The following is a 9,243-nucleotide window of genomic DNA, read 5'->3' as shown; positions in this document are numbered from 1 at the left end:
GGAGCCGTTCCGTGGTAGGTGCTGGGTTGTGTCTTGCAAGGGACCCTGTGTCTGCCTCCAAGCCGGGGAGGAGGGGGGGTCCAGCCCCCAAGGGGAGGTGCCGGGGAGGAGGGCTGGGGGGAAGCAGTGCCTGTGTAGACGTGGCTGTACATAGAAAGCTCTATTGTGGGAAAGCAGGAGGGGTGACCCAGCCTCAGCTGCTAGTGTGAGGGCTGGGAAGGGAGGGGGCGTTCTCTCTGGACCCCTGGGAGGGGAGGGGGTGCTGCTTGCTGACTAGCCCATCTCTGGGCTATGATGTCACAGGGCTGGTGGCTGGGACAGCTCTGGGGACTAGGGGGTAATGTGATACAGCCGATGTGGGCAGCAGCAAATACAAAACTGGTGAGGTTAAGGCTGTGTGTGTCTTTCTGTGGGGTAGGGGAGGGGAGTGTTGGCAGTGGACATGAACCCTTGCTCTGGGGCCCTGGGGAGGGCAGGCAGGGCGGCAAATCAGACACTGTTAAGAAAGTGTACAAACTTTATTGGAACTCACACACGCACACACACAAACACCCCTGTGGATAGGGAAAAGCACCTGGCCACAGGGTCCACAGAAATGGGGAGGGGATGGCAGCTTGTAATGTGGCTTTTGCCACAACCCCTTTCTGACAGGAAAGGCCTTAGATTGAGGCCTCAACTCCCATGGTGATAGGGAGCTCAGAATGGGGGCCAGGGAGAATTCGGTTGGGGAGAGGTGCTAGGGAGGCCTGAGCAGAGGGCACCCATCCAGTGGGGTACCGAGGGCTGCAGAGTCTTCAGTACTGTCCCTCACAGCAGCTGTCTCAAGGCTGGGTCCCTCAAAGGGGCGTCCCAGCGCAGGGCCTCCCTGCGCAAACACTTGGCGCCCCTGGCTGCGCAGCGGAAGCCAGCAGGACAGCAGTGGCGCCGATCAGCACAACAGACGCCCTGGGTGGTCAGAGGGGGGTGAGAGGGTTGGATGAGGTGGGACCTGGTCCCTGGCCATACCCAGCCCCAGGGTGGGGGATGGCACTGACCTGGCGGTAGGGACAGCAGGCCCAGCCCCCTCGGTTGTCTCGGCAGCAGGTCTGGTTATCATGGCAGAAGTGCCCTCCCCCACACTCCACGTCCTTCACACCCACGTGAGGGCTACGGGCCAGGAAGGTGGCAGGCTGGGCAGAGACCACTTCCTTCTCACAGGATCGGGCCTTCACGTTGCAGGTGTAGCCAGCCGGGCAGCAGTGCTGGCGATCCTCACAGCACACAGCCTGGCAGGGAAGGGAGCACAGAATGGCATTACATTCCTGTCCCCTCGCCAGGCTTAGCTCCCCTATCCAGGGGCAGGCAGGGAGGTACTCACGTGGGGCAACTGGCAGCAGGCCCAGCCCCCACCCAGGCTCGGGCAGCAGGTCTGCCCCACCGGGCAGCTGGTGTGCTGGTCGCAGCCCATGTCTCTGGGGTGGGATAAGGAAGCCTGGCGGGCAGGCATCATCTCCAGTCCAGCCACGATCTCGCTTCCCCGCTGACATCGCCCCTCGGCTACACATGTGTAGCCCTGGGGGCAGCAGTGCTGGTGGTCCGAGCAGCAGACAGCCTGGGGGGTGGGCAGGAAAGGGCGTCCTACGTAGCCACTATGTGGGGCGCAGTGCCGAGCCCCTACCTACTCCAGCCCGCCTCTCCTGCTTACAGCACCTCCAGCTGGGAATGAATCTGACAGAGCTGGGTGTCACCTACTGGCCATGTGGAGGGCGAAAAGCAATAGGAGTTTGGCCACCCACCTGCCCAGGCCAAGATGCTGTCCCCTCCCATGTACCTCTGGGATTGGACAGCAGCCCCACTCTCCAGACATGAGTTGGCAGCAGGTATTGGAGGGGGGACAGCTGGTGACATTATCACAGGGGACATCTCTCTTCAAGGCTTGCCGGTCTGGCAGGCTGAGATGAGCTGGGGCCTTCTCCATCCAGGACACCTGGTGAGTTCCCTGTTCACAGGTACCCTTCTGTGTGTCACACGTAAACCCCGCAGGACAGCAGTGTATATGGTCCTCACAGCACACAGCCTAGGGCAGATGGAGAAGGGCCAGTGGGCACTGGGGCCCAGTTGGCTGCCACACTGCTCAGGCCACCCACCCACCCACCACCCCTGGGTACCTGGGTAAAAGGGCAGCAGCCCCAGGCCCCCGACTGTAGACGGCAGCAGGTATAGCCATCCGGGCAGCTCACCTCCATGTCACATTTCACGTCTCCCACTGAGAGGGAGGCAGAGAGGACAGGTCAGAAGTGGCACTGGGGACCCTCAGGGATATCTACCCTTTGCCGGCGCCACAGCTGGCACCAGGTGTTGAAGATGGAGGGCACCACTTACACCACCTTGCAGTGATCCTAAGGCCAGGCCTAAAAGGAAGGAAAGAGGGCCCCGCCCCTGTATCTGTGCCCTGCCTCTGGTACCTGTTTGTGCAGGCAGCTTAGTGAGGAGGTCCATGGTAGCGTTCTCCTTGGAGAGGCACTTACTCTGGATCAGGTCACACACAGTGTCTTGGGGGCAGCAGTGCAGGTGGTCGGAGCAGCAGATGGCCTGGGTGGGGACAGGGGTGAGTCTTTGTCACTTCCAGGCTCAGCAGAGCACAGGGAGCAGCCAGGCTGATGGCTGGCACTGCCCCAATCCTCCACTAGGGGGTGGCATGAACCCTGCATCAGCCAGGCTCCCAGCAAGCAGCCAGCCAGCCCCATGCCCCAGAGCCCCTGTACGGTGCATGTCAGGGCCAAGTGGCTGGGGGCGCACAGCCAAGCTGGCTCCAGCCCCTCACTCACATTGGGCATTGGGCAGCAGCCATACTTCCCACTGGGCAGCTCACAGCAGGTAGAACCATCAGGGCACTGGGACCGTGCATCCGGACACATGACTGAGCTGGACAAAGCCACTGGAAGAGAAGCAAGTGTGAGGGGCAGCCAGCGTGGAGGGAACTTTTTCCCACGCTTGGAGTCAATGAGGCCCCACCCCAGCCCCCGGCCTGATGCTCTCCCACCTCCTCACCTGCCCTGTTAGTCCTCTGGGCAGGGATCTTCTTTGCCAGGGGGTGGGTGCCCGTGGGTGTGATGCAGCGGGTGTGAACCAGGTCGCAGAAGGCACCATGCGGACAGCAGTGCACCCTGTCTTCACAGCAGGAAGCCTGAGAAAAAATGGTCCTGACTCCGTCTTCACCCCTTGCCCCCACCCTCTGCCCCCGCCTCCCTCCACGTACCCCTGTCTCCCCAGATTTGTACCTGGGGCATGGGGCAGCACCCCCAGGAGCCATCGACCATAACGCAGCACGTGGAGAAGTCCGGGCATTCGAACTGACTATCAGGGCACTGGACAGCACCCACGGAGTTGTTACCTGTGGACAAGATGACCCGGGATTCTACAAGCCCACTCAGGGAAGATGACTGCCCCATCACGCACGGAGCTGGTGGCACCAGGGCCTGCAAGCCCAGCTACTGGGGTTTGGGGGTGACACTAGGGCTCAGTGATCTCCTAGGCATGCCTAACTCACCCTCCTCACAATCCAGTCCCTCCCTCAGCAAGATGGCATGGGGAAGGGGCACCCACTGACCATGGGTTGGCATTAGATCGGCCCAGCTTGACCTTTCCCCACCCCCACAATCCCTGAACCTGGAGTCTTGCACTTTCTCCTCCCCCTCCTATCCCCAGTGCTGCACCTCTGTCTACAGCAGGGGTGTTGCTTAGTACAGATGCCACATGAATGAGGGCACGAGGGCAGGAATAGGGGCTGCCCCGCCGGCTGGGCTCCTGGGTTCCAGGCTCTACATGCTGCCCGTCTGTCTGCCCTGCACCCACATCCCAGCTGCACCTGATCTTTGGAAGCAGGATTGCCCATCTGCACTGCAGTGGAAGCCCCGTGGGCAGCAGTGATGGCCATCCCCGCATGCCACGGCCTGTAGGACACAGAGAAACCGGCATTGGCAAGGCCCTTTTATCTGCAAGTGGGAGACTGCAGGAAAAGCATCAATGCAGACCTAAGCCCCTCCATCGGGCTGATGGCACGCTCACCTCTGGGAAGGGGCAGCAATGGGAAGTCCCTGAGACGGTGAGGATGCAGGAGTGGCCGGCAGAGCAGTGGGCACCAGCCTGGCAGGGGCCGCCCAGATGCCTGCTCAGTGTTGTGGGCCATTTGTCCTGGAAAGACAGGGGAAATGATAAACCAGACTTGTGCCTGGCATCCTCCTCTGGCCAATCCAAGATAACCCTTTGGGGAAACCCAGGCTGCCAGCTTTTGCCTAGGCTGAGGGGCACTCACCAGAAGGGGACTGCAGCAGCTGTAGCTGGCTCCTCCAGGGTCCAGGCAGCAGGCTACAGGGCAGAACTGACCATCTGGGCACCACGTTCCAGCCACCAGCCCTATTGTTAAGGCCACCCAGCACACCAGGGTCCACATGGTCTGCCTGCAAAGTACCAAGGAACATCTGGCAACTGCTTAAGCCTGCGCCACCCTTGATTCTAGGGCCACTCAGTCCCCCAGCCCCAGGCCAAGGTCCTGGCCCGGGACTCCCTGAGCCTTCTCAACGCCTCCCTGTCCAGGCAGGCAGAAAGCTGCAGGGGCTGAGAGTCAGCTTCCTGCAGAGCCCTGTGTGTGACACATGCCCCAGCACGTGCAGACCTGTGAGCATGAATGCTGACATGCGTATATGTGTGGGCCTGAGTCCCCAGCACATGGTCTAATGCCTGGGCCTCACTGGGCAGGCTTATGAGAGTCAGGAAGACGTGATTTTTTTGGGTCTGATCTGTGCAGATGTGGGCCACCTCTGGGGTGGGGGGGGAAGGCATCAGTAGCCATGGGAGAGGACAGGGCTGGGGTGCAGGGAGGGAGGCCCCCCAGGAAAAGCCGGGGTTCCCCTCCAGATGCCTCCTTGCCTGACACTGTGTTCATACCTGCACCCCGCTAAGGACTCGCAGGAAGCAGCCACATGATGACATGGGAAACCACAGGGTGAGAAAGTTGTGAAAAAGGAAGTATGGTGGCCAGTGGAATCTGGGCTGCCTTCCCCAGAGGCCAGTCACCACCTGCCTATGAATGTCCCCTCCTCACCCAGGGAAGGGGACACAGAAGCTGGGTCAGCCTTTGAGATACCTGTGTTCTGAGGGTACCCCACACCACCAGGGCTCTCTGAGATTCCTCAAGCATGCTAACCCTGACCTCTGCCTCTCCATCTATTCTGGAAGTAAAACCCAGCCACATGTGGAGAGAGACCACGTGTGCCCACTGGGCTGCCCATCTGAGTCACCAGGAGGAACTGAGCCTTGAGTTTCTGCGGAGAGCAGCCTCTCACTTCCTAAACAACTCTTCTCCCAGGCTCATCTAGCCCAGCTAGCTCAGTGGGGTGGCCAGAGAGGTAACTCATCCTGAAGAAGCGAAAACAGTAATGTCTGTTGAGCCTCTTGGGAGGCAGTTACAAGACTCTCCATTATTTTATTTCTTTGCAACAACCATCCAAAGTAGTAATTAATACCTTTACTTTTATTTTTAGAGATGAGATATTGCTCTGTTGCCCAGGCTGGACTCAAACTCCTGGGATCAAGCAGTCCTCCAACCTTGGCCTCCCAATTAGCTGGGACTTTGGGAGTGTGGCACCAAGCCCGCTCACCCTTTTTTTTTTTTTTTTGTGAGATGGAGTCTTGCTCTGTTGCCCATGATAGAGTTCAGTGGCATGATCTTGGCTCACTGCAACCTCCACCTCCCAGGTTCAAGCGATTCTCCTGTCTCAGCCTCCTGAGTAGCTGGGACTACAGGCACCCATCACCATGCTCGGCTAATTTTTGTATTTTTAGTAGAGAGGGGGTTTCACCATACTGGTCAGGCTGTCTTGAACTCCTGACCTCAGGTGATCCACCCGCCTCAGCCTCCCTAAGTGCTGGGATTACAGGCTTGAGTCACCACACCTGGCCTCACCTTTATTTTTTTGTTTTTTGTTTCTGAGACGGACTCTTGCTGTCTCCCAGGCTGGAGTGCAGTGGCGTTATCTCAGCTCACTGCAAGCTCCGCCTCCTGGGTTCATGCGATTCTCCTGCCTCAGCCTCCTGAGTAGCTGGGACTACAGGCGCCTGCCAGCACGCCCGGCTAATTTTTTGTATTTTAGTAGAGACAGGGTTTTACTGTGTTAGCCAGGATGGTCTCGATCTCCTGACCTCGTGATCCACCCGCCTCGGCCTCCCAAAGTGCTGGGATTACAGGCGTGAGCCACCGCGCCCAGCCACCTTTACTTTTAAAGGAAGAAACTGAAGCTCAGAGATGTTAAGTACAGTCAGCCCTCCGTATCCAACCAGAGATCAAAAAATATTGGGTGTGGTGGCTCACACCTGTAATCCCAGCACTTTGGGAGGCCTAAGTGGGCGGATCACGAGGTCAGGAGTTCGAGACCAGCCTGACCAACATGGTGAAACCCCCATCTCTACTAAAAATACAAAAATTAGCCATGCGTGGTAGCCCACACCTGTAATCCCAGCTACTCAAGAGGCTGAGGCAGGAAAATCGCTTGAGCCCAGGAGGTGGGGGTTGCAGTGAGCGGAGGAGATCGTGCCACCATACTCCAGCCTGGGTGATAGAGCCAGACTGAGATTCCATCTCACAAAACAGCAAAAACCTCAGAAAATGTTACATTGTTGCTGAGGTATACCGTGTAGTTAGGCTTAGGATGGGCGCATCTATACTGAACACGTACAGATTGTTCTTTCTTATTAATCCCTAAACAATTCAGGATCACAACTATTTACATGGCATTTTTTTTTTCTTTTTTTTGAGACGGAGTCTTGCTCCGATGCCCAGGCTGTAGTACAGTGGCGCAATCTCTGCTCACTGCAACCTCTGCCTCCCGGGTTCAAGCAATTCTCCTGCCTCAGCTTCCTGAGCAGCCTCCTGAGTCTGCTACTACACCTGGCTAATTTTTGTATTTTTAGTTCAGAGATAGGGGTTTCACCATGTTGGTCAGGTTGCCAGTCTCGAACTCCTGACCTCAGGTGATCCACCCACCACAGTCTCCCAAAGTGCTGGGATTACAGGCATGAGCCACCGTGCCCAGCCAACATGGCATTTCCATTGTATTAGGCATAAGTAATCTAGAAATGATTTTAAAGTATGTATAGGTTATATGCAAATATCACACCATTTTGTATCAGGAACTGGAGCACCCACAGACTTTGGGGTCCTGGAACCAGTTCCATGAGGATACCAAGGGACACCGATAACATGTCACACATCAGGTCATGGTGATGACAGGCTTTGATGGCCCCAGAGCGTATTGGACCTGGGTTAATATCACTAGTGGCACAATGGGCAGTGCCTGAGAATGGACCCCTAAGCCCCAGGGGGATAGGTGCAACAGGTACGACAGAAACAGGGTACAAGGAGGGACTGCCTGGAAATCGCACTTGGGTCCTAATCCTGGAATTGCCAACTGTGAGGGCCTGAGAAGTTGCTCCCTGTCTGTGCCTCAGTTCCCCCACGAGTCTATGTGTAGATACCATTGGAGGGGGGAGGGGCAGGAAATGTCACCCACCCAGTCTCTCACATCCTCTCTGCTCCAACTGGCTTTCCTCAAGTGCCCCTCCCCTAACTCAGCATCCCCAAGAGGCCACCTCCTGGACAGATAAGGATGAAGTTGACTGGTCCTGGACAGTGGACCCTCTCCTCAGCCCCACAGCTCCCAGGCAAAGCACCTGCAGCTGGCACTGCCTACTTCCTGGGTGTTCTCAGTAGGCTGTCCGCTGCCCTGGCTTGCTGGGAAGGGGAGTCTGTCTGCACAGGAGTGTTCGGCTCTCTGGTGAGTTACCTGTGCATGGCCCCTCCTGTTTACCCTGAGTTGAGGGAGTATAGTGTATGCTTCTACTGAATACACGCACACGCATACAGAAACAGGCATGAGGAGGCGAGTCGCAGTCTCTCACGCCACCCTACACCGCCACAACAGCCAGAGGGGACAGCAGCCTCTTCAAGACCCTAGCTCCGTTATCTTCCACTAGGTGGCAGCCCCCAACTCCGAGTGCCAAGGGGAGAGGAAATTCCCAAAAGGGGAGCCAGCCTAGCTGCAACTGAGCAGGAAAAAGTGGCTGGGAGAGGCGGAAGTTAGCTCGTCCCACCCCCAAAAAGAGGAAGTAAGGAGGAGCCAGACCAGGTTCAATCACCACTCCCAAGTCCCTACTACCTTCGAGAAGCCAAGGTCTCAGGTCCCGTTCCCAGGCCCTCGAAGCTCCCAGCCCAGGGTCGCGGGTCCCTCCGGCTCCAGGCCGCCGCGGGAACCACCCACCACCACCACGAGAGAGAAAGAAGCCGGCACCTACCGACACGGGTGGAGCTGAGTCAAGAATGGTGTGGTCCCTGCTTTGGGGGAATGCTGGGGAGGTAGAAAGCCCCCTTCTAACAGAGGTCACTGCAATTACTGCTTCCTCTTTCCCATAAAACTCCCTCTAGTGTATCAGAACCCCCAAGGAGTTTCAATAAGCGGTTCTTCTCTTGTCTCTGGCTGAGACTCCAGGGGAACCTCAAGCTCACATGGCCCTGGCCGGGCCCCTGGGCAGGAGCAGGCGAGAGGTCTGCGCGGTCGCCCTCCTACCTGCGTCCGGGTCCGCGATTCCTGGGCAGCAGCAGCCCGGCAGCGCTCAGACTACAGATCCCAGCGCGGTGACCCGCCTACCTCAGTTTCCATTGGCCAGGGATCAGGGCTGCCGCGCTCCCATTGGCTACTTATCAGGGTGGAGGTGGGGCCAGCCTGGAATGCTGTGTTTCTTTTCTACTCAAATCACTCTCCTCCCCGCTTCCTCTCGCCCCACACCCCATTTCTAGGGATCATGTGATTGGAGAATCATGTGACGCCGGGCCAGCCTCAGCAGGGCAGCTGGTGCTCGTCGCCTTCCTTCACTCATCCTGTAGGTGCCTGGGGGAGTTTGCTAGAGATGATAGCGCGTGTCTGGGGCATTGACAGTGCGAGGGACTGTTATGAATTGGGAATATTTGTGCTCCTCTTTCTATTCTTTTGTTTGTTTTGAGATGGAGTCTCACTCTGTCGCCAGGCTGGAGTGCAGTGGCAACGATCTCGGCTCACTGCAACCTCTGCCTCCCGGGTTCAAGCGATTCTCCTGCCTCAGTCTCCCGAGTAGTTGGGACTACAGGCGCGCGCCACCACGTCCAGCTAATTTTTGTATTTTTAGTAGAGACAGGGTTTCACCATGTTGGCCAGGATGGTCTTGATCTCTTGA

General features: G+C 57.6%; 2 protein-coding genes across 2 annotated transcripts in view; one reads left to right on the top strand and one right to left on the bottom strand.

The window, feature by feature from the left end:
- FAM171A2 (family with sequence similarity 171, member A2) overlaps positions 1 to 668 on the top strand; it is a 10,493-nt gene extending 9,825 nt beyond the window's left edge. Inside the window, exon 9 of the mRNA XM_011940170.1 lies at positions 652 to 668. Coding sequence (XP_011795560.1) covers positions 652 to 668 — 17 coding nt within the window. The remainder of the gene's footprint in view (positions 1 to 651) is intronic.
- Positions 500 to 8,850, bottom strand: GRN (granulin). Its single transcript, XM_011940097.1, has 13 exons — positions 8,601 to 8,850; positions 4,295 to 4,439; positions 4,048 to 4,173; positions 3,848 to 3,932; positions 3,261 to 3,373; positions 3,031 to 3,166; positions 2,808 to 2,917; positions 2,445 to 2,571; positions 2,148 to 2,245; positions 1,811 to 2,056; positions 1,358 to 1,591; positions 1,035 to 1,265; positions 500 to 945 (listed from the first exon to the last, which is right to left on the bottom strand). Exons 2-13 carry the CDS (start codon positions 4,430 to 4,432, stop codon positions 808 to 810), a joined length of 1,782 nt encoding a protein of 593 aa, XP_011795487.1. The 5' UTR covers positions 4,433 to 4,439; positions 8,601 to 8,850; the 3' UTR covers positions 500 to 807.
- Positions 8,851 to 9,243: the final 393 nt, after the last annotated feature.

This window comes from Colobus angolensis, unplaced genomic scaffold, assembly GCF_000951035.1.
Source record: "Colobus angolensis palliatus isolate OR3802 unplaced genomic scaffold, Cang.pa_1.0 Scaffold187, whole genome shotgun sequence".
Classification (NCBI taxonomy): Eukaryota; Metazoa; Chordata; class Mammalia; order Primates; family Cercopithecidae; genus Colobus; species Colobus angolensis.
Note: the sequence above shows the minus strand (reverse complement) of the source record. Positions and strands in the feature narration are given on the sequence as shown.

What these genes read in the sequence shown, in the direction of transcription:
- GRN (XM_011940097.1), bottom strand. Translation starts at nt 4,432, where the DNA reads ATGTGGACCCTGGTGTGCTGGGTGGCCTTAACAATAGGGCTGGTGGCT. An exon ending in ATTGCTGCCCCTTCCCAGAG is followed by an intron (nt 3,933 to 4,047) that starts GTGAGCGTGCCA and finishes TGTGTCCTACAG; the next exon opens with GCCGTGGCATGCGGGGATGG. An exon ending in GCTGCTGCCCAATGCCCAAT is followed by an intron (nt 2,572 to 2,807) that starts GTGAGTGAGGGG and finishes GTCCCCACCCAG; the next exon opens with GCCATCTGCTGCTCCGACCA.